The 25,337-nt window shown below is 38.2% G+C and overlaps 1 protein-coding gene across 7 annotated transcripts in view; it reads left to right on the forward strand.

The window, feature by feature from the left end:
• Positions 1-25,337, forward strand: part of EHBP1 (EH domain binding protein 1) — a 591,964-nt gene that overhangs the window by 267,430 nt on the left and 299,197 nt on the right. For all 7 annotated transcript variants that reach the window (XM_066267218.1, XM_066267219.1, XM_066267217.1 and 4 more), the window contains 2 exons: positions 9,835-9,930; positions 15,688-15,741. In XM_066267218.1, coding sequence (XP_066123315.1) covers positions 9,835-9,930; positions 15,688-15,741 — 150 coding nt within the window. The remainder of the gene's footprint in view (positions 1-9,834; positions 9,931-15,687; positions 15,742-25,337) is intronic.

A 25,337-nucleotide genomic window follows, 5' to 3' on the forward strand; every position in this document is an offset into this window, starting at 1 on the left:
TGTTGGCATATAGAAAGGCTATGGACTTTTGTATGTTAATTTTGTATCCTGCGACCTTACTGTATTGGTTTATTGTTTCTAATAATCTTTTTGTGGAGTCCTTCGGGTTTTCGATGTATAGGATCATATCATCAGCAAAAAGTGATAGCTTTACTTCTTCTTTTCCGATATGGATGCCTTTTATTTCTTTGTCTTGTCTGATTGCTCTGGCCAGAACTTCTAGCACCACGTTGAATAAGAGTGGAGAGAGTGGACAACCCTGTCTTGTTCCTGATTTAAGGTAGAAAGTCCTCAGTTTTATGCCGTTTAATAGGATGTTGGCTGATGGTTTATCATATATGGCCTTTATCATGTTGAGATATTTTCCTTCTATACCCATTTTGTTGAGAGTCTTAAACATAAAATTGTGTTGTATTTTATCAAAAGCCTTTTCTGCATCTATTGATAAGATCATGTGGTTTTTGTTCTTTGTTTTGTTGATATGGTGTATTACGTTAACCGTTTTGCGTATGTTGAACCATCCTTGAGATTCTGGGATGAATCCCACTTGATCATGATGTATTATTTTTTTAATATGTTGTTGTATTCGGTTTGCCAGTATTTTGTTTAGTATTTTAGCATCTGTATTCATTAGAGATATTGGTCTGTAGTTTTCTTTCTTTGTGCCATCCTTGCCAGGTTTTGGTATGAGGGTTATGTTGGCCTCATAAAATGTGTTTGGAAGTATTGCTTCTTCTTCAATTTTTTGGAAGACTTTGAGTAGAATAGGAACCAAGTCTTCTTTGAATGTTTGATAGAATTCACTAGTATAACCGTCTGGGCCTGGACTTTTATTTTTGGGGAGATTTTTAATAGTTTTTTCTATTTCCTCCCTGCTGATTGGTCTGTTTAGGCTTTCTGCTTCTTCATGACTCAGTCTAGGAAGGTTGTATTGTTCTAGGAATTTATCCATTTCTTCTAGGTTGTTGTATTTGGTGGCATATAATTTTTCATAGTATTCTACAATAATTCTTTGTATTTCTATGATGTCTGTGGTGATCTCTCCTCTTTCATTTTGGATTTTATTTATTTGAGTCCTGTGTCTTTTTTCCTTGGTGAGTCTTGCCAAGGGTTTGTCAATTTTGTTGATCTTTTCAAAGAACCAGCTCCTTGTTTTATTGATTTTTTCTATAGTTTTTCTGTTCTCTATTTCATTTATTTCTGCTCTGATTTTTATTATCTCCTTTCTTCGGCTGGTTTTGGGTTGTCTTTGTTCTTCTTTTTCTAGTTCCTTGAGGTGTGAAGTTAAGTGGTTTACTTGGGCTCTCTCTTGTTTGTTCATATAGGCCTGAAGTGATATGAACTTTCCTCTTATTACTGCTTTTGCTGCATCCCAGAGATTCTGATATGTCGTATTTTCATTTTCATTTGTCTGTATATATCTTTTGATTTCTGCGCTTATTTCTTCTTTGACCCATTCATTTTTTAGAAGTAAGTTGTTTAGTTTCCACATTTTTGTGGGTTTTTCCCCCTCTTTTTTGCAGTTGAATTCTAGTTTCAGGGCTTTATGATCAGAAAATATGCTTGGTACAATTTCAATTTTTCTAAATTTGCTGATATTGTCTTTGTGGCCCAACATATGGTCAATTCTTGAGAATGTTCCATGTACACTAGAGAAAAATGTATACTCTGTCGCTTTGGGATGAAGTGTCCTGTAGATGTCTATCATATCCAGGTGTTCTAGTATTTCGTTTAAGGCCACTATATCTTTATTGATTCTCTGTTTGGATGACCGATCTAGAGCCGTCAGCGGTGTATTGAGGTCTCCAAGTATGATTGTATTTTTGTTAGTTTTTGTTTTAAGGTCAATAAGTAGCTGTCTTATATATTTTGGTGCTCCTTGGTTTGGTGCATATATATTAAGGATTGTTATGTCTTCTTGATTCAACTTCCCCTTAATCATTATTAAATGACCATTTTTGTCTCTGAGTACTTTTTCTGTCTTGTAGTCAGCATTATTAGATATGAGTATTGCTACACCTGCTTTTTTTTGGGTGTTGTTTGCTTGGAGTATTGTTTTCCAGCCTTTCACTTTGAATTTGTTTTTATCCTTGTTGCTTAGATGTGTTTCTTGTAGGCAGCATATAGTTGGATTTTCTTTTTTAATCCATTCTGCTACTCTGTGTCTTTTTATTGGTAAGTTTAATCCATTTACATTTAGTGTAATTATTGACACTTGTGGGTTCCCTACTGCCATTTTATAAATTGCTTTCTGTTAGTTTTGTATCTAGTTTGATTCTTCTCTTTTGTTTTTCTATCATTTGTTTTTGTTTGTTTGTGTTCCATACTTCTTTCCTCTGTTGCTACCTTTTTAAAGTCAAGTGTTTTTGTGGTGGTTTTTTTAAGGGTGGTTACCATTAAGTAATGAAAAGGGTACCTACCATATTCATTGTAGTACCCTATCTTATAAGTATTTCTGCACTTCATCATCCTTTGCTACTGTTAATCTCCATCCTCTCCCCCCTTTTTTTCCTTTGTTGTCACAGTTTAAGTTTGGTTTTATTGTGTTCTTGGTGGAGCTGTTACTTGTGGTGTTGTTTTCTTTTGTTCTTTGAATCTGGTTGGAAAACCCCCTTTAGTATTTCCTGGAGTGGGGGCTTTCTGTTGATAAATTCTCTCATCTTTTCTGTATTTGTGAATGTTTTTATATCTCCTTCATACTTGAAGGATAGCTTTGATGGGTATAGTATTCTTGGCTGAAAGTTCCTCTCTTTCAGGGCTTTAAATATTGGGGTCCACTCTCTTCTAGCTTGTAGAGTTTCTGCTGAGAAATCTGATGATAATCTAATAGGCCTTCCTTTATATGTTGTACTCTTCTTTTCCCTGGCTGCCTTGAGAATTTTTTCTTTGTCATTGTTTTGTGTCATCTTTATTATGATGTGCCTTGGAGTGGGTTTGTTGGGGTTAAGAAAACTTGGTGTTCTGTTTGCTTCTTGAATTTGAGGCTTTAGTTCCTTCTACAGGCTTGGGAAGTTCTCGTCTATTATTTGTTTGAGTATATTCTCCATTCCATTTTCTTTCTCTTCTCCCTCTGATATACCTATTATTCTTATGTTATTCTTTCTGATGGAGTCAGACAATTCCTGTAGGGCTTTCTCGTTTTTTATTATTTTTGAGTCTCTTTCTTCTTCTCTCTGTTGTGCCTCAAGTTGTTTGTCTTCTATTTCACTAATCTTATCTTCAATCTGGGCTGTTCTGTTAGCTAAGCTTGTTACCTCGTTTTTCAGCTCGTGAATTGAGTTTTTCATTTCTGTTTGATTTGTTTTTATAGTTTCAATTTCCTTGGTAATATATTCTTTGTGTTCATGGAGTTGTTTTCTGATCTCCCTATATTGCCTTTCTGTGTTTTCTTGTATATCTCTGAGTATTTTTAAGATTTCTAGTTTAAATTCTCTGTCATTTAGCTCCAAGGCTTCCAATATGTTAAGTCTTTTCTCCATAGATTTTTCCACATCTATTTGTGTTACCTCTCTTTCTTTTGTATCCATAATATTCGATTTCCTCTTTCTTATCGGCATCTGAGGGTGGTCTTATTGATAGCACTAATTAGAATTAATAAAGAGTAAAAAGAAAAAAAAAAAAAAAAAGGGTAAAACACCCCACAAAAAAAACAGGAATAATTTATTATTTCCCCCTTTTTTCTCTCTTCTCTTTCCCTCCTCTCCCCTCCTCAGGGAAATATCGTGCCTATAATGGAGGGCCTGATTTGGGGTGAAGAGTTCAAGGGGCAAAAAAAGGGAGTAGGGACCTACTAAATGCAAAAAAAAAAAAAAAAAAAAAAGGAAGAAAATCTTAGACAAGCATAAGATGATTTGCTTGTAAGTGATGGTCAACTAAGAGATATAATGAGAGGGATAAGAGGGAATCAGAAAAAAGGACCAAAAAAGAATAATAAAGAAGAAAAAATAAAAATAATAAGTAAAAATCTGTTGTATTAAGTGGAGCGAAGACTAAATACAATGGAGACCGTGGGTTGGGAGGACCCAAAATGCCACAAAAATAAACAAACAAGAGAGAAAAAAAATAAAAACAAAAGCAAAAAAGAGAAATAAAACCAAAAAAAAGCCTTGAGTCCCAAATTAACTAATTTGTTCGTGATTGAGGATTATATGGGAGGAAAGTAAAATGAGAAAAGAAAAAACGAATAGAAAGGAAAAAATAAGAAAAAGAGAAAAACGAAGGAAGAATTAAAATAGGAGAAAAAAACAAAATAAAGCAAGACAAAAAAAAAAACAAAAGAGGAGAGAGTGCGAGTTAAGTGTTTTGGAGTATTACCTTAAAGGAGGGTGAGGATGAAGAAGAAAAATAAAATGCAACACTCATGGGTAGTGTAGTTCAAGAAAGGGGAAGCATAAGATGGGCTGAGAATAGAAGGACCGAGGTGGAGGAAATAAAGGCAAAAAGATAGAAGAAACAAGCAACAACAACAACAACAACAAAAAAATATTAGTGGATCAAGTTGTAAAGTCTGTGGGTTTTTCTTGATTTTGAGAGGTTAACTTCTTCCTTTTTCTTTTCTCTCCCTCTTCCTAGTCGGTGACTCTGTACCCCAGGCTCTGCCCCTGTGTCACTCTTAGGTAGGGATTTGCAGTTGATGGGATTCTATGGCAATGTCATATAATTGGCTTTAGTCTTGCTGGAAGTAAAGGCTTGTTGGCGTTTGCAGGGTCCAACGATGAGAGAGTTTGCTTTCCTGGATTCTCTCTCCTAGTCCCCGCTTTCTGAATTAGCAGCCTGGTGATCCAGCTATAAGGCTGCAACTGCTTCTGCCTGGGGAGTAAGAGGCTCAAAGAGCTGGGAAATCCCCACTCTATCCCCACTCAGTGCAAGGCTTTGGGAAAGGCTCTGAGAGTCAGGGCCTCCAGTGTAATCAGGCGGGGGTGGGAGTCAATTGTTGTCAAGGTGACTGTTCAGTGCCTATCATTTAGTTGGACCTCTCAACCCAGGCTTTCCACACTTTGTAGCCTGTTTTTGCAGGGAAGAAGAGGCACTAGTCTCTGCTTACGACTAGTGTAGTATAGACCTTATTATCTGCCAAGTCCTTCTTGTTAGCGTTTATCCCTGAATATGGAGGCTCTATCAATCAGAAGTTGCCCCTGCCCCTTTAGCGAGAGGCACTAAAAAATATCACGCCTCTTGTCTTGGATCGCTGAACTGAGAGAGATCTTATCAATTAGAACCGAGGGTGCGCAGATTTTATGGGTTAAGCTAATTTCAGTGATTGGGTCGCAGCTGTGTTTCAGAAGGTATTTTAGGCTGCCTGCGCGCACCCCTCCCCCAACGCTTGATTGATAGCTTGAATGGCTGGGTGAGGTGCCCCGCCCACGGAGAGAATCTCCCAAGCCTCTCCCGCTCGCCCCGCCGCTAGCGGCTGGACCGCACCAGGCACAGGATAATGGAGCCCCCTGGGTGTGCGGGCCAGTAGGGCGCCCTGGGCGCGTGGAATGCCCAAGGCACGCGCGTGAATGGGGCGCTCAGGGCACCGGTGGCCGGCGACCCCCACTCGCAGTGTGCGGGCCGCTGGGAACGTCAGCAGTGCTCAACCGGACCGGGCGCACGCGCGGCGGCTCGTGGCTGCCGCTCACGGTGGCGGTTCCGCGGGGGCTCGCGGCAGCTCGCGGTGGCGGTTCGCGGGGGTTCACGGCAGCTCGCGGGCTCGCGGCCGCTCGCGGCGGCTTGCGGTTCCCAAGTATATGGGCTGACTCACCGCGGGCGCACTCCCTGGCGGCTTGAATGAGCGTCGCTGCGGTAGCTTCCTCCACACCCTCGTCTCTCAGATTCAAGTGATAACAGTCCTTTTGCTTTCAGTTTGTGTGGAACTCCGGAATGCTCCGAGGATAAATTTTTCTGTTTCTAGTTGATAAATTTGTTGTGATTTAGGGGAGAGCTGTCGGACGCGCTTCTCACGGCGCCATTTCCATCCATCCTGCTTTTAATTCCTTCCATTGTGTTCTTCATTTCTGATATTGTATTTGTCATTTCTGATTGATTCTTTTTTATTATTTCAATGTTCGTTTTTATACTTGCTATTTCTTTATTTGGGTGTTCATTATGTCCATCTATTGTTGTTCTAATATCTTTGAGCATCCTAACAATCCTTATTTTAAACTCTGTATCCAGTAATTTAGTCATATCTGACTCATTCAAATCCTTTTCTGGGGATTTATCTTGATCCATTTGGGTTGCATTTCTTTACCTTCTCATTCTGTTTGTGTATAAGAAGGTTGTGGCCACTGGAGTCCAATGGGTGTGGCCTCTGTGATCCCTAGGTGTGGTCTGTCTGCAGGCCGTCCAACCCCTCTGCCTCTGCCTTGCACATTCGGGTATGGGCGTTGCCAGCACTGGCCTGCTGTGATAGTCACTGCGGTTTCCACCTCTCCTCAATGGGAGGTGCGTGTTCACATGCCTGGTCTACAAGCCTTGGCTGGCCTCAGTCTTTGCCACGCCCCCGCGGGTGAGGCTGTGCACGGCGCTGGGGCCACAAGCCTCTGCACCTATGCTCAGCTGCGGGTCTCTACTTGTTACCCAGCTTTCACCTTGCTCCAGTGGGCGTAGCCATGCTTGCGTGCTGGCTGCACGCCCTGGCTCTGCGTGCTGGGCTGGGCTGCGTGCCTGAGCTGAGCAGTGGGTCTCTGCAGTTTGCCGGCTTTTGCCTTTCCCCTGTGGGTGGGATTGCAGGCAGGACCGCTCTTGCTCATCTGACCGGCAGCTGGGTTGGACCACTTTCGTGGGCCCCTTCCGCCCTTGCCCGGGGAGACTGAGCTCACACCAGGCCTCTGTTGCCAGCCTCACTCCTGCCCCCACCTACTGGACCACGCTTCTGTGTCAGCTGCTGCCCGCCCTCCGGCAAGCCCTCAGCAGTGTGGGTGGTGGCGTTGTAGCTCAGACCATAGCACTCAATACTGTATTCCTGATGGCTCCTTCCTTCTAAGTGACTCAGCTCTGAGTGCCCCTGGAGAGCTTGTTTGGCTGGTGTCCTGCTTCCCTTTTGCTGGTTCCAGTGGAAATATTTACTTCAGATTTGGGGGTGACTCAGCCCAGGGGTTAGGGTGGCTGTCCCTCAAAGTTTTTCTACCTGTGCCTCTTAGATTACACTCTCTTCCTGCTACTCCAGTCCTCTCAACTCTCCCAGTCTCCCAGAGTCCCGGGTTAGTGGTTGTGAGAGAGGTTTTTTGTGAGGTCCCTTTAAGAAGAATCCTGGGTCTGGGAAATCTGTCTCTTTCTCACAAAGAGTATCCTGACTTGTTTCGCAGCTAAGCACTGTCCATACGCCTCTTCTAGGGTCTGGGGCTGCAGGCTGGGGCTTTGTTCTTGGGGCCCAGGACCCACCCCTCTCCGCTAAACTTGCTTCTCGCCATATGAGTCCGTCCGGGCTGCCGTTTGCTCCCAGGAGCTGGGCAGCCCTCTCCGCATTTCCTCTCTTCCTATCAGTCTCAGTGTGGCTTCTTCAGTGTTCCTTGGTTAAAGAGTTCTCTTAGTTTATTCCAAAGTTGGTTTTTCCAGATAATGGTTCTTAATATTAAGTTGTAATCCACTTTGGTTCTGGGAGGTGGAAGTTGGTACGTCCGCCTACTCCATTGCCATCTTGCCACCCCCAAGTCATGGCATTTATAACACAGATTATCAGGTTGCAGTTGATTGTATATGCTTAAATAAATTATTTTTCAGTATAATAGGTGGTAATAGGAAGCAGGGCAATTGTGTTAGACCAGGAAGATTATACCAGAGGGGTTTGTGCCTTAAATTCAGTGATTGAACTATAAATTTAAGCTTCCAGAGAGATAGAAAAATTCCAAAGGGAAACCAGAGCTTTTAAGTCCTCACTAACTTTTTGATGGTATCACTACCTTTACTTTCTTGCTCTGTGATTATGCTACAGCCTTTACAATGTGTTGTGATATCATGAGAGGAGGCTACAGTAGCAGAACTTTGCCTTAAAGTGGTGATGTTGTCAGCACTAAGATAACTTTATATGTGACATTCTAAACTTTGGGGTACATGCAGTCTTATAAATTGAAAATTATCAACATTTCAAAGAAATGTTTTGATTTTGTAGGAATTAGAAATAATAAGTGAGTGCTCACTTTGTGTTTAGTTCCATACAGGCTTTTTAGGTAAAGTATGATATGAAATAATTATAAATAAGGCATTTTATAGAATCATTAACCCAAATTGAGAAATTTTGCCTTATTTTCTAGGTCTGCTTTGGCAGATGCCAAAGAATCTGATGTGATTCAAAAGTGAGAAAAATTGTATAAGACAAACTGGATATTTCAATCATTATTTGTCCTAGACTACTAGCAGCTGATTAACTTGCTTTTCATTACTATACAGAGGAGCTAAAAGCTGTACCTCTGTATTTGTGCCTAATTATTTTATAGCGAAATCCTCTCAGTTACCCTGAATGAAAGCTGATCAGGATTCTTACAGTGCTGATGTTTGCCAACACGATGTACTTTTTCTATATTAAGTTCATAAGAACCTGTATTACTGTCCCTGTGGATTTGTACAATTAGATATTGTACAAATATCTAATATCTATAAATAGCTATGCCATAGCTATTTTTAGTTATCTGTATTCGACTTTTCATTCTTTTTCCAGTTTCAGATTCTTGAATTTTATTTGAGGTAGAGGTTGTAGGAAGTCCTTTGAAAATAGGAATGCCTTTTTTTTTTTCAAGTTTGCCACTATGTGCATTCCTGACTTCTCTTCAGTAAAACTTACTAGTCCTGTTTTCTGCTTGATATAATATATAGTAATTCGTTAACACTGTAAAGCTGGTATTGCCAGCTGCTCGGCTGGACTAATTGATATTGTTTCATTGTCCTCACTTAGCCTGGTTGTACAGTATATAGTCTCTGGAAGGAATATCAGAAAGCCAGAGCTCTTATGTAGTTGGGGGAGAGAGATGCTGGATAGTATGGTGAGAAAATGACAGTGTACTAACAACTTGGGAACTAGCACCCTTTTATCTCCTTTTATTAGAAAAAAAAAGATTTTAGTTTGTTAAGGAGATTATATATATTTTTGTTTGTTCAGCCATCTAATTACCACTCCCTGATTCAAGACTGAGGATTGAAAAATGTCATTTACAGCAGTGGTCCCCAACCCCCAAGGCTGCAGACCGATACCAGTCCGCAGAGAAAGAATAAATAACTTACATTATTTCTGTTTTATTTATATTTAAGTCTGAACAATGTTTTATTTTTAAAAAATGACCAGATTCCCTCTGTTACATCCGTCTAAGACTCACTCTTGACGCTTGTCTCGGTCACGTGATACATTTATCCGTCCCACCCTAAAGGCCGGTCTGTGAAAATATTTTCTGACATTAAACCGGTCTGTGGCCCAAAAAAGGTTGGGGACCACTGGTTTACAGGACCAGAATTAGGAAACCTGAGGGAATTATCTGAAGCCACCATTTCTTAACTGCCTAGTTGTTAAATGGTTTCCGTATTCCTTGCTTTACCCGTTTTTGATCTGTGTCATACATCTAAATATATCCAATCACAAATACTAGCTTTTGAATATATGAAACACTTAAGTTCAGCATCTTCTGTTTGTGGGTGAGAGAGAGGTTGATGGTGTATTTATACATGACATCTGTAGCCGTCATGTGATACAACTATCATGGCCCAGGTTTAATGCTTGAAAAGTTTTATTTGACTAGTTATTTTTGTTTCAGGTAAACTACAGATCTAATAGATAGCGACGTAGGGTCAGTTTATTTTTGTAAATTATTAACATTGCATTTCCTGTACTTAATATTGAAGCCATTATTTTTATTCTGGTAGGCTCATAGTTGGCAACCTGGAATAAAAAATCCATACCGTGGTGTTGTAGTGTGGCCTGTTCCTGAAAACATTGAAATCACTGTGACACTTTTTAAGGTAAGTTTCATTTTTGTAAGTTAAAGAATTTATTATATAATCATCATTCTAAATGACAGAATATTTCAATATTCATTGTACTATACATTTGGGTCCAACTTGGTACCTTAATGTGCACTATTTTTAGGGATATAGCAGTTTATTAACAGTGCAAGGGTATCAGGATATTTCATGGTCTATAAAATCAGAATAATTTGGTAGCTCTTCTGAATATGTTATAATTAAGATCATTTGGAATACTTCTTTTACTACTTCCTATGTTCTATCCATGAGAAACTTTAAATTGCTTTTCCTATGGAAAATTGAGATTTATGGAATTCTTAATCCTGAGCCTCATATTGTTAGCTTTGCTTGACTAATGACAAGATATGTTTTAAAATTAGCATTTGATCAATATTTTAGTGAAGTTAGTATTAGAAGATAAGTTTTAAGTTGATGTTTGGTAAATATTTTATTGATATTAATAGTTTATAAATACTATAGCTTAAAAGCAAAATTCTAGTTGTAAACTCAAAGTCTAAATCCCAAAACAGGTGTGCATATACCTAACAGCCTGTTTTTTTTTGTTGTTTTTTTTTTTTAAGGCACACTCTTAGGTAAGAGGTGCTTTTTTTTTTTTTAATTCATTTTAGAGGGGAGGAGGAGAGACAGAGAGAGAGAAGGGGGGGGAGGAGCTGGAAGCATCAACTCCCATATGTGCCTTGACCAGGCAAGCTCAGGATTTCGAACCGGCGACCTCAGCATTTCCAGGTCGACGCTTTATCCACTGCACCACCACAGGTCAGGCCCTAACAGCCTGTTTTATATTCATGTTTTTTTCTTGAAAGTCTTTCATAGTTTTTGAAATATTATAATGTATTTTTCTCAGATATGGGGATTAAGCACTAGAATGTTTATTTTCCTAGCCTTCTCCTTTCCTACTCCAACAAAAGTGGTGGGATCAACTATATCACTTTTAGCCTCTTTGAATATTAGAAAGTGAATGCTTTATTTCTTCTTTCAGTCATTCCAATTGTATTGAAGTTATTTTTTCAGGATAGGAGGAAAGACATCTCATTAAGCATACATAGTTTAGTAACATAATATTTGTGCAAATCCAATAAATATTTCAGGACTTTAAATTTAAATAGAGCAGTGTTATATGGCTTAGAGTATGAAATCTCTGTAAAAGAGTTGCTTTTGATTTTGTGATCCATTATATTTATTAATTTATTTAGAATCCATAGAGATCAATAGAACAAAACAATATGATGAATGTTAATGTATTAACCTATAAATGGATTACTACTTTTAAATGCTCTGTTTCATTTTTTTGTATTTTATAAAACATTCTTGCCTGACCAGGTGGTGGTGCACTGGATAGATTGTTGGGCTGGGATGCGAAGGACCCAGGTTTGAGACTCCGAGGTCACCAGCTTGAGCGTGAGCTCATCTGGTTTGAGCGAATCACCAGCTTGGACCCAAGGTCGCTGGCTCGAGCAAGGGGTTACTCAGTCTGCTGAAGGCCCACGGTCAAGGCACATATGAGAAAGCAATCAATGAACAACTAAGGTGTTGCAACGAAAAACTGATGATTGATGCTTCTCATCTCCCTTCGTTCCTGTCTGTTGGTCCCTCTCTCTGACTCTCGCTCTATCTCTGTAAAAAACAACAAAAAGTTTTGATATTACTGTTAATGGCATTATAACAGTATTTGATTATGTTTGTAATATATACACCATACTTAGTTTGCCTAGGGAGAAATAAGGAGTGAGACAGTAGCTACTCATTTTTTTTTGGTTTTTTTTAGGAAGACCAGAAGCATCATATTGTCTTTCAGCCAACTGTCCTAAAAGCCTGTTATTAAAACCTGCTAATCCATATTTTTCCTGCAGTAATCTTGAGACTTTTGGAGTATTTGATTTGATTCTCACAGCAACCCGAAGGTTCTGTGATTATTTCCGTTGTACTGTTAAGGCAACTAAGACAAGAAAAGAAGGTAACTTGCCAGTCCACAGTGATTTAGCCTTGTTCTTTATTCTACATCATACTGGTATTCTGTAATAAAATCGACTATGAATATAGATTACAACAACTAGATATCTTACATTTTTGAGAAAGACTTATAAGAATCTCTTAAGTATTTTGATTTAGTCTGTTTATATTGATAAAACAAATCAATGGACATAGTTATACAACTATTTTTTTTTAACAGAAAGAGAGAGAGGGGGAGATAGATAGGGACAGACAGACAGGAACGGAGAGAGATGAGAAGCATCAATCATCAGTTTTTTGTTGCAACACCTTAGTTGTTCATTGATTGCTTTCTCATATGTACCTTGACCCTGGGCCTTCAGCAGACCGAGTAACCTTTTACTCGAGCCATCGACCTTGGGTCCAAGCTGGTGAGCTTTGCTCAAACCAGATGAGCCTGCACTCAAGCTGGAGACCTTGGGGTCTCGAACCTGGGTCCTCCGCATCCCAGTCCGACGCTCTATCCACTGCGCCACCACCTGGTCAGGCAACTTTTTTTTTTTTAAAGTATGTTAGAGGAGATGAGGTTGAACAGAGCTGATTAATAGCGGACAACCATGTGTTTGGGGAAAGGATCTTCACTGAGTGATCCTGAGTTGAAAGTGGCTGTTGAAATATGTTTCTTGGAGGATTAGGAGTTAAGTGTTGTTTTTAAGTACTGACGAGAACATTCAGCATATCTTTATCACTGAACTTTTATGACTTTGAGTGTTCTAGTCTATAGAAAAAAAAAACAAAATCCAAACACCCTTTCCTCCCCAGTTTGCTGTATCACTTAATTTTGTACCCATTTAAAATATTTAAAGAATATTTTCAACCAGCCTTTTTTATTTTCCTGACTCCCCCACCCCACCAGAATTATATTTGAAAAGTGGAAAGTAAAACAGGCAAACAAAACAACTTTTCATTTTTTCATGATAATTTTTAGATCTTGTTTTTTGAACATCATTGAAATATTAAAGTGGTAAACTTTTTTAAATTTCCTCCCCCTTTTTACTGTACTTTAATCCTTTGAGTAGTACGAACGTTCATGTACGTCCTCATGCCTCCTTACCGTCCAGTTGTACGATCACGCATGTATCTCTTTAAACTTTGAGCTGGAGGTACGTGAGAATTACATGAGATAACAAGACTTTTTATTTTAAAAATGTGTAAGGCAACATTAAAAAAAAGCAAATGTATGTTCTTCTTGTTTCCATAAATTGGTTATCAAACATGATTTTAAGTTAATAAAACTGTAATGAAACTAATTTCATTTTTTAAAAAAAAAAGTCACTCCCAGGGGTCAGCGAGCATGAAAAAAACTCACTACTCAAAGGGTTAATAAAGTTGCACAGTTCACTTAATCTTGATTTGCAAATAGGAAAGACTACTTTAAACGCTTTTTGTCCGAAGTATAGTATTCACAGAGATGTGCTCATCGATCAGATGTATTTAAAGAAGTTATCAATTTTCAGTTATTTTTCCGTGATTTAACTAGAAATCAATTTCTTCAGCCTTCATGCTTGTTTTTGAAATTTATATTAGATTGAAAATGGCTGTTTCTAGTAAATTAATACAAAAACCTTTAAGGTTTTGAGAAGAAATAAGACTCTTTAAGTCATTTTCAATTTTTCTCTTTATTGCAGTGGTTGGAAAGAACCTAGAATAGCAATTTTCAACCTTTTTTCATCACACGGCACACACAAACTAATGACTAAAATTCTGCGGCACACCAAAAAACATTTTTTGCCAACCCGATTAAAAAAAATAGGTATAATTTTGATTTTTTCACATCAGATGACCATTGTCATGTTGGTTGTTATCATTATTTTATTTGACAAGGGAAAAGAGATCAGGGTCACTAACTAAATAGTTAGGTGTTGCACCTTTTAAAAATTCTTATAGCATACCAATTGAAAATTGCTGCTCTAGAGGGTAGAGAGTAGAATACAAAGAAGACTTAATTGATTTAAGCTGAAAGCAGTCTTCATTACAATATTTTTGTCTGGTAAATAATATAGTTATTTGTGTAGATATGCCATTTTGAAGTGTCTTTAAAATGAACATTACTGTTGCTTTTTTACACATTTTTACTGACTTTGCCCTATCAGATGTGTCTCTTGGTCCCATTGAAATTATTCCTTTAGGGCTAATAACATCATTGCGTTTAAAAATAATGTTTCATCTACCTGATGAAACAAGCATGGACACATGAAACAGACTGACAGCTGTCTGAGGGGAGAGGAGTGAGGGGACTGGATTAAAGAAGGTGAAAGGACTAGCCAACAAACATGTATACCTAACACATAGACATGGACAACAGTGTGATGATGGCCAGAGGGAAAGAAGTGTGGGGCCAAGGTGGAGGTGGGCAAAGTGGGGGAGAGTGGGGGTTCAAAGAGACTTTGCTTGGGGCCGAGGGTGCATGATGTGGTGTGCAGGTGGTGTTTTATTGAGTTGTACACTTGAAACCTGTATGGGTTTATGAACCAATGTCATCCCAATAAATTCAATTAATTAAAAAAATAAAATATAAAAATGTTTTATCTGCTTTGAGAATTAAAGTGTAATATGTAAGTCACTGTTTAAGCTTTGTTCATTTATAAGCTATATATTTATTAATTCATTCATTAAATATTCTTAAGAGTCTATCATGTGTCCGGTACTTTTCCAGGTCCTGGGGATGTGATAGTAAAACTGAACCAACAGTGTAGCTAAGTGTAAGGCAGACCCAGAACCATAAAATCGTTTTAATACTTATTAGTTGTTCAGTGTGGGATAGTACATCTTTTAGGTCTCAGTTTTGTGTTCTGTTAAATGGAAATTAAAACTATTTCATAACTTTCTGTGATGATTAAAGCAGCACAATAACTGGGGCAGAATGAGTGCTCAGTAAGTATTTTGTGTTGGTATTATTGTTATCATTATTAATTGCACTAGTTGTACTGCAGCGGTGCTGCATTCCTCACAAAATGAGGGGGGGAGCAGGCAGGAAGGGTGGTAAGCTGTCTCTTTCCTCAGCATTGTGTCACACTTTATTACTTGGTCTTGTAAAGTAGGACTGTTTATTCCCAGAATTCCTCATGGAAAAAAGCTTCTTTAAGCTTTATTTACAGTATTCTTTCTCTATAAACCTATGGGGAGGGCCAGGCTGGGGAAACAAGGATCAAGCAGAGTTCTCTACCTTTCTTTTCATTTTACCTTTTCCTACCACCCCCTGCCCATCACAACCAAAGAAACTCCTTTTTGGCAGTTTTTTATCCTGTTTATGTGAATTTACTCATAAAGGTAGTTGCCTTAATACAACTTAGAATCAGTCACCACTGTGCTATTGCAGTAAATAAAAAAAGGTAAACATATAAAGAAGTATAAGAAGTTTTAAATTTATCCCATACGATGTAGGTGTCATTGAAGAAATCTGAGCTGGTACTAACATGATCAGAACTGTGGTTTGGGAGAATTAATTTGTGTACAAGGTTGATTGGAGGGCAGAGAGACTGAGAACGCTCTGTCACTTTTATGTAGGTAGAAAGTGGTAAGGCTATGCAATGCTGGGAAGTGATGCACATCTTTATAAGTAAAATAGGGAATTTCTCAATATAAAATAATACTTTAAATTTAGAGAAATTATGGAAATTTTATAAGACTAGGCTATTCTGCTTCTCCCTTTGAAAAAGTTACTAAAGCCAAAAACAAGGCTACCTGTATTTTATTGGTAGATTAAAGAATTGTATTTCAACTATAATTTTGCTTTTATTACAGGATCCTCATGCAGAGGAATTTGAAGATAAAGAGTGGACATTTGTCATCGAAAATGTAAGCTAATGGCAAATTCTGTCACGTTTTACATTGAAAAAATGTTTGTTGCCTTATAAAATTTAAAAATGACTTTTAGCTTTTACCATTTTTTTTCCTGTATTTTTCTGAAGCCGGAAACGGGGAGAGATAGACAGACTCCCACATGCGCCCGACCGGGATCCACCCGGCACGCCCACCAGGGGGCGATGCTCTGCCCCTCCGGGGCATCGCTCTGTTGTGACCAGAGCCACTCTAGCACCTGGGGCAGAGGCCGAGGAGCCATCCCCAACACCCGGGCCATCCTTGCTCCAGTGGAGCCTCGGCTGCAGGAGGGGAAGAGAGAGACAGAGAGGAAGGGGGGGGGGAGAAGCAGATGGGCGCTTCTCCTGTATGCCCTGGCCAGGAATCGAACCCCGACGCTCTACCACTGAGCCAACCGGCCAGGGCAGCTTTTACCATTTTTAAATGAAACAATAGCCAATAGCAGAATTTGTTTGTAAGTATTTTTGTTTAAATTATAATAAAAGTAAAAATACTCTTTACTACTGAATTATATATATTTTGGGGGGCTTGAGGGAAAGACCATGTCTTATTCATTTGATTATCTGTTGAGCATATAGCATGGTGCTTCTCCCAGAGCAAATTCTCATTTAAGCATTTGTTGAATGAAATCATGAGTGACCTTTGAAATCTTTTAAAAATAAAATTTTAACTTTTAGTTTGGGTTGAGGGACTCTAGATTGGTGCTTTAATAATCATCTTTGCCCCTGGCTGGCTGGCTCAGTGGATAGAGTGTTGGCCTGGCAGGTGATGTCCCAGGTTTGAGCACCGGTCAGAGCACACATGAGAAATGACCATATGTTTCTCTTCTCCTTCTCCCTTTACTCTCTCTTCCTCTCTCACAGCTAGTGGCTCTATTGGTTCAAGTGTCAGCCCCTGGGCCCGAGGACAGCTCAGTTAGTCTGAGCATTGGCCTCAGCTCAGTTGATTTGAGCATTGACCCGAGATGGGGTTGTCAGGTGAAATCCTGGTTGGGGTACATGCAGAAGTCTGTGTCTTTATCTCCCCTCCTGTCACCTGAAAAAAAAAATCTTTAATTTACATATTCTGGAGTTTCAAATGAGAGGCATGGCAGTATAGTAGGTGTTCAATAAATGTTTTTGAGTGGGGATTAAGGAAGATAGGCAATGATAATGTAATAAATTAAGAGTGTGGGTGCTGGAGTCAGACCTGATTTCGAACCCAGTCTCTTTTACTTACAAACTGATCATGGTCAGTTTCTTTTATTTTTTTTAATTGGGGTGACATTGATGAATAAAGTTAATATAGGCTTAATATGTACAGTGTGTCATCTGTATATTGTATTGTGTGTTCACTATCCCGAGCATGGTCAGTTTCTTAACTTCTCAGCCATAAATGTGTTTGTTATAAGGATTAAATAATTTTAATGAATATTAGTTTTTATAGTTGTCATTATTGTTTTCATGATCATTATTATAGTTCTAAAATATATATATTTATAACATGCTTTGCAGCGTATTCTTCCTTCCCAAGTTGGCATATTGTGTGGCTTTGTTTTATATCTCAGTGATAAAAGGATTCTTACACTTTTTCAGCAGTAACTGGGCCATTTTTAGTTCAAAGGGTTTGGGAAGCTTGGAAGGGAGATCAGTTCCAAACACAGCAGGTGGAGGTCTGATGGCTGGATATCAAGCCAATATCATGTTAAAGGTTCACACATGTTAACAACACTCTGGCTTTCCTGTAGTAACAGATTTGAATGTGATACTTGGAGTAGCCACTGAAGTTTTAAAAATGAACCAGCATAGTTTTCTTGAAATTAGTTAAAGCTTCAAAAGCTAGCTTTCATTCTCACAAGGAGCTTCTCCCAGTGGATGTGCTTTCAGCTTTCAGTGCTCATGGCTCTGTTATACATCTTTAAGTTTGTTAACTTGATGTATTAAAGTATTGGCAAATAAAATTTGGGTTGTAATTAGTGGTAAAAATATGTAAACATTAATTTTATATTAGTTTAGAAAGGTGTTCTTACTACACAATTACTCTTTTTTGTGTGTGACAGAGACAGACAGATAGAGAAAGGGACAGATAGGGACAGACAGACAGGAAGGGAGAGAGATGAGAAGCATCAATTCTTTGTTGTGGAAGCTTAGTTGTTCAGTGATTGCTTTCTCATACGTGCCTTAAGGGGGCCACAGCAGACTAAGTGACTCCTTACTCAAGCCAGTGACCTTGGGTTCAAACTGGTGAGCTGTGCTCAAAGCAGATGATCCTGCGCTCAAGCTGGTGACCTTGGAGTTTTGAACCTGGGTCCTCTACATCCCAGTCCGGCGCTCTATCCACTGTGCCACCGCCTGGTCAGGCTATATAATTACTCTTAGGATAGAAGAACACCAGTTCCAGATTTCTGAAAATAGGTTACGAACTAACGTACAAAGGTGAAAGCAAAAAAACAAAATAAAAGTTAAATGATATAGATTATATTTTAATACAAAAGATTTTCAAATCTGTGGGATTTTAGGAAAAATTCTTTCACTAAATACTATGCTATATATTTTTTAAAGGTATTTTATAGGTCACTAGAGAAATATTAAAATTTAAAATGAAAGTGAGATTTTAAATGGAGATAAAGGGGTATATTATGAATTATGCCTTTTCTTTTTGAGGTATATGGTTAAAAAGTATGTTTGATATCCTTTTAATGAAAAATATATTTAGGCTCAGAAGCTTATTTTGCTCATTTGCATATTTCTTACATGATTGAAGTTGCTAAAAAAATGTGACTGTGTGATAAGGGAATGGCCATAGGAGGAAAATGGAAAATAAAATACATTAGCATTCCTTCTTTACAAATGTTCATTACTAAATTAGGTTTATAAAAATCCATTAAATATGTATGGCTTTTCACTGTCATTTATACTGTTTATAAAACCAACATTTTGCCCTGGCCGGTTGGCTCAGCGGTAGAGCATCGGCCTAGCGTGCGGAGGACCCGGGTTCGATTCCCGGCCAGGGCACACAGGAGAAGCGCCCATTTGCTTCTCCACCCCTCCGCCGCGCTTTCCTCTCTGTCTCTCTCGTCCCCTCCCGCAGCCAAGGCTCCATTGGAGCAAAGATGGCCCGGGCGCTGGGGATGGCTCTGTGGCCTCTGCCCCAGGCGCTAGAGTGGCTCTGGTCGCAACATGGCGATGCCCAGGATGGGCAGAGCATCGCCCCCTGGTGGGCAGAGCTTCGCCCCTGGTGGGCGTGCCGGGTGGATCCCGGTCGGGCGCATGCGGGAGTCTGTCTGACTGTCTCTCCCTGTTTCCAGCTTCAGAAAAATGAAAAGAAAAAAAAAAAACAAAAAAACCCCAACATTTTACATCCTGACCAGTGGTGGCTCAGTGAATAGAGTGTATGGACGTTCCAGGTTCAATTCCCAGACAGGGCACACAAGAGAAGTGACCATCTGCCTCTCCCCCCCCTCACCTTTTTCTCCCACTTCCTCTCCTACAGCCAGTGGCTCGATGTGTTGGAGCATTGGCCCTACAGCTGAGAATAGCTTGGTTAGTTGAAGCCTGTCAGCTTCAGGTGCTAAAAATAGCTTGGTATTCGCATATCAGCCCTAGACAGGGATTGCCTGGTGGATCTCAGTCAGGGCGCATGCAGGAGCCTGTGTCACTATCTCCCCTCCTCTCACTTGGAAAAGAAAAACAAAAACAAAACAGCATTTTAATTGAATTATTATTACAGTTAAATTTTACTATGTCAGCCAATGATTTTGAGGACATTATTGTGAGTTATATAATGGATAAAACACTGGACTTGTGAAATTCTCAGCCATCATTATGCTTCTTAATAGCTGAAAGATTGGCTACCTCCTGTCTTTCTGGCTCACACCCTTATTTGGAAAAAAAAATACATTTTTCTCTTTCCCATATCATAGTCTAGAGAAAACATGGACTTTTGATTGCTTAGAATTGAGTATAAATCTTGATTTTTGTATCTTCCAAGCTGGTGACCTTAAGTAGATTATTTTCTAGGACTCAGTTTCTTCATCTATAAAATGAAGGTTTTCTGCTAACTGATCTTGGGGTTTTCTAGGTTTATGACTTTGTTTTAGTCAATAGAATATTTTTATATACTTTTTGAAAATTACTTTTTTGTAGATCAAATTTTTGATTTTCAAGTTCATGAAGAATGAAATATTTAAAATATATTTTAGCATTTTAGAATAAATTAATTGACATAGAGTGCTGCCTGGTTTCTGATGCAGTCACTAGTTCTTAACTGAGTGACTAGGATTTGCCCCAGAGCAGTTTAATTTGGGCTGTAGTTTGTTGAGAGTTTTCATTTAAATTTAATGTTGTAAATATTGAAGTATATAATTAAAACCAATAAAATATGGATTTGAGTATTTAAAAAGTAGTATCTCCCTAATTTATATCTTTTTTTAATAAATCCCTATCACTACATGTATTTTCTGTAGACTCTTAAATCTAGAATGGGAGTACTGTTACGAGTTTCTTATTCTGAACTCTTTAGCACAACAGTTCTTTCCCTCCTACTTCTTTTTATAATAGTTATTTCCTATGCCAGTTTTAGAAAGAGAAAATTAAATTGTGTGGGTGAAAAAGGTGAAGGGGAATAAGACATACAAACTTCCAGTTATAAAATGTCACAGGGCTTGTAATGTACAGCATATGGAATATAGTCAGTAGTATCTTACTAACCTTTGTGCAGTGACAGGTGGTTACTAGATTTATATCAGTGATCACTTTGTAAAGTATGTAAATGTTGGCTAACAGTTATTGTATTCAGTAATATTGTATGTCATCTATAGTTTAATATTTTTAAAAAAGTAAAATTAAATTGTGGCATAAATATACTTTTCATGTTAAGGAATATATTAGTCTTTGTAGCAGAAACCTAATTTCTCAAACATGGATATATGTAAAACAAATTATACCCATTTTTTAAATAGGTAGCCATAGCTTAAGGGGAATCTAGGCATTGAAGAGCTTATTTGAAGGAAATTAAAATTAATCAGAATGTGTAAGGGAGAAATTTTTTTCAGCTATCAATAACGATGACAACAACTAATAACACTTGCTAGGAACTCAAATGCAAGAAAATAACATTTACTAGATAAACTTCCTTTTGACTTTATTATTGTTGGCTTATGCACATTTTTACAGTAGGTTTTTTTTTTAGAGACAATTATGTATGGGATTTGACCTATTTTACCAGCATCATGCTCTTTTTTAAAAAAAAGAGGTTAAAGAGGTTAAATATTAAATACATTCATTATCATTTTTACTTACATTGTATATAGTTACCAGACTTCAGAAGTATCATGAAATTGTGGTATTCTTAATGCACATGAAAGAACATGAGTATACATATTAAAACTAAAGCGATTAAAATATATTAACATAAAAGAGAATATATTAATTTACATACTTTAAGTTAGAGTATTACAAATTGTGATCTATCTAATCTCAAAGGATGAAGTCAGGTCCTGGCCATTTGGCTCAGCGGTAGAGCGTTGGCCTCGTGTGTGAAAGTCCCAGGTTGGTTCCCGGTCAGGGCACACAGAAAAAGTGCCTGCCCGCTTCTCCACCCCTTCCCCTCTCCATTCTCTCTATCTGTCTCTTCCCTTCTGCAGCCAAGGTTCCATTGGAGCAAAGTTGGCCCGGGCACTGAGGATGGCTCTGTGGCATCAGTCTCAGGTGCTAAAATGGCTCTGGTTACAATGGAGCAACGGCCTAGATGGGCAGAGCATCGCCCCCTAGTGGGCATGCCGGGTGGATCCCGGTTGGGTGCATGCAGGAGTCTCTCTCTCTCTGCCTACTGCTTCTCACTTCAGAAAAATACAAAAAAACCCAGAAAACAGAAAAAGGTTAGGTCATATAATTAAACCTAAAACAAAATAAAAAAGGAGCCTGACCAGGCGGTGGCGCAGTGGATAGAGAGTTGGACTAGAACGTGGAGGACCCAGGTTTGAAACCCCAAGGTCACCGACTTGAGCATGGGCTCACCAGCTTGTACATGGGGTCACTGGCTTGATCTTAGGATCATAGACATGACCCCATAGTCACTGGATTGATTTCAACGGTCTTTGGATTGAAGCCCGAGCCCAAGGTCACTGGTTTGAGCAAGAGGTCACTTGCCCTGGTCAAGGCACATATGAGGAAGCAATCAATGAACAACTAAGGTGCCACAACAAAGAATTGATGCTTCTCATCTTTCTCTTTTTTTGTCTGTCCCTATCTGTCTCTCTCTCTTTGACACTCTCTCTGTCTCTGTCAAAAAAGAAGAAGAAAAGTAATATAGTCTCACCTGGAAATAGACCAGAATTGGGTAGGAACTTAATTTCTTTCTGCCGAGACCAACCCCTATACAGTGAGAGGAATAAGTAAAATTTGAGAATAGAATAGTTTTTTTCTTTTCTTTCCTATCCAGGTGGTAAATCTTTTTACCTGCTCTGGAAAGTCTAGGTCAATTTTCTGAGATGCTAACAGGACCCTTGCTTGGTTAAGTGAATTTTTGTTTTTAAATGAATAATTGTCAAACAAGTCCTTCAGCTTGACTTGTGTTGGTCTTTGGTTCCCAAACTTGGTTGCAAGTTGTTGTCATGTAGAGATTTTAAAAACTAGTGGTGGTGGGGGGTGCTGTTCCATTTATCTTTGTATATACCACACAAACTTTTTTTTTTAACATAATGCCTTTTGTGTATTAGGTACTCAATACATATTTGTTGAAAGAGTGTGTGAATGACTATAGCTGGACTCAATTAACTGTTAGAAATCCTGTAAGGATTATTATTTTTAAGAGAGGAATTAAAGCTGTTTCCATAAACCACCTGAGGTGACCTCTAAAAATGGTGTGCTATTCACTTGACCCAGAAAACCGCATATATTCTAGAAGTTACTAGAATATGTGAAGGATGTGACTTTACAGAAGTAATGTGTGCCATTTTGTTGTTACAATGGTGAAATTGGTAGGTGTGCCCAGGCCCAACAGTGGGGCTGGATACAGGATTGGTGGCCCAAAAAGAGTGTTTTATTTTTGCTGCATATGCTTAAAAATGGAAGGAGTGATGCTGAACTTATGGGTTTAGATGTAGATTTCCTAGTCTTTGTGCACATTTAAGTGAACAAAGCTCCCAAGATGCGTCATAGAATTTACACAGCTCATGGGCGGGTTGACCCATACATGAGCTCTCCCTGTCACACTGAGATGATCCTACTGAAAAAGAGCAGGTTGTTCCTAAACCAGAAGAGGAGGTTGCCCTGAAGAAAAAGATATCCCAGAATAAACTGAAGAAACAAAAATATATGGCCTGGGAGTAAATTCCACATCAAATAAATGCTAATAAAAGGAGAGGGAGAGAGAGATTATATAAGTATCCGTCAACTGTATTGTAGAAAAATTCTAAAAGTAGACTCCAGTGGCAGTGAGATAGTATGTGAAGGATCCATATGCCATTACGTAGAAACTCTTCTGATCAGCCTCTACTTAATTTATTTACATAGATTACCTCATACTTTCCATTCTGTCCATAAAACATCCTGGTTTTAACCCCACATGTGTCAACATAGTAGACTACTCTGATATATACTCCTACACACTTCTGCTCTTCCAAGGAAGATGTAAATTAGGTTTGTCCCTTAGAAGACCTCTTACAAGGCTCCTGACCCGTTACTGTAATTATATAATTAGATATTTCATAATCCAGTGAAATATCAGATTGGAGAATTATTTCATGAAAACTGTTAAATGCTTTAGAAAGAGTTGATAAAAGTGAGTAGATAAAAACTGTTATAATATCCGTAGTAGAAATGAAACTAAAAAATAGGGGCAAATTTATAAAACTAGAAGTTTTTATTTGGATTGCTTCTCTATTGTCCTTAAGTATTCATTTTATTTAAAAGATATTGAAATGCACTAATGATACATTATGAGTGTTGATTATATAAGAAAATCAATAAGCAACAAAGTTATACTCAAAGAAGGAGCCACAAAAACTGATGAATGAAACAATATGTATTGAACAAAATTAAAATGTGTGTTAGTATTCATAATTCTCCACTTAAGTGACCAACTCTCTGTGCCATTCAGATCTTTTAAGAGGGATTCTACTATAAATGTATATTAAGCAAGTCATTCTTATGATATCTGTTCATATACTCATCTATAGGATTAAATAACTGCTCTTAGATATTTTCTTTTAAACCTAAATTCAATATATGTAGATATTACATTTTTCAGGTAGTAACAGTTTGCTTTACTGTAGTCCCTCCTTACCCACAGGGATACATTCCGACCCCCCCCCCCCCCAGGGGATGCCTTGCCTGAAATTGCAGATAATATGGAACCCTATGCATACATACCCAAGATAAGGTTTAATTTATAAATTAGGCAGTTTCATGGATAGGAGTTTTTTTGTTTTTTTTTTTCCTGCAGAGCTTAGCAATCTTGGCATACAATTTTAAGTCAAGAACTTTCACTTTTTCACTTAAAGGAAGCACTTTGCAGTTTCTCTTCGTTATATCTGAATTGCCAGCATCACTACACTTGTACTTTGGGACCATTATTAAGCACAGAGGCTACTTGAAATGACTAATGGGCAAATAAGCCTATACTTTGGACAAAGGGATGATTAACGCCCTGGCCTGACAGCATAGGACAGTGCAAGATTTCCTCACACCACTCAGAAGGGCATGAAATTTAAAAGTTATGAATAGTTTATTTCTGGAATTTTCCATTTAATATTTTTGGACTGCAGTTGACTATGGATAACTGAAATCTTGAGTAGTAAACTGGAAAAGAGGAACTATTATACTTGATATCTAATGTATTTTTAAGCTTTCAAATAAATGAGCCAGTGTTCAGTTCATTCAGTAGCAATTTATTCACTGTGCCTATATTTTGTGCTGGGCACTGTTCTAGGTACTAGAAATAGAGTGGTGTATAAAACAAAAATCTTCTTCGTGGGGCTTACAGTCCACTCTGTGTGTGTGTGTGTACATGAGATAGAGAGGCAAAGAGAATAAAGATTAATGTGTGAGAAGTATATTCTATGTTAGATAATATAAATATATAGTGTATGTTGAATATATGACATATATAATATGTTCGATTAAGTGCTATGGAACAAAAGCAGGGAAGATAGAGATAGGTATCCCCTATCTTATTACATTGATATGAGCCTTCTTATTCCTTATAAGGTCTCCAAAAGAGAATTTGTTCATGCTTATCAAATTAATTAAAAATATATTTTAATAAGAGTTTATTAAAATATAGTGAAGTATAAGAAAGTTTAAAAATTACGGTGGGAGTCTATCTAAACCTTTTTTTTTATGTTACAGCTCCCCTCAGTGGTGAATGATGAAATTGACTCTCATTTAGAGAAAGTTTTATTACTGTAGCAGTAATGTATTACAAATGTGCTTTTCCTCACATTTTATATGTTTCCATATTATGTACAGAAGAGCTAGTGACTTTCAAAGGACTAAAGTCTGCCTTTTCTTGTAAAGTCTGGGTTTTATTAGAAAGTTTTTTTGTAAATTGTCCTGATACTTTGAATGGAAATTTTAATTCCTTTCTTTTCC

Source organism: Saccopteryx bilineata, chromosome 3, assembly GCF_036850765.1.
Source record: "Saccopteryx bilineata isolate mSacBil1 chromosome 3, mSacBil1_pri_phased_curated, whole genome shotgun sequence".
NCBI classification, from domain to species: Eukaryota; Metazoa; Chordata; class Mammalia; order Chiroptera; family Emballonuridae; genus Saccopteryx; species Saccopteryx bilineata.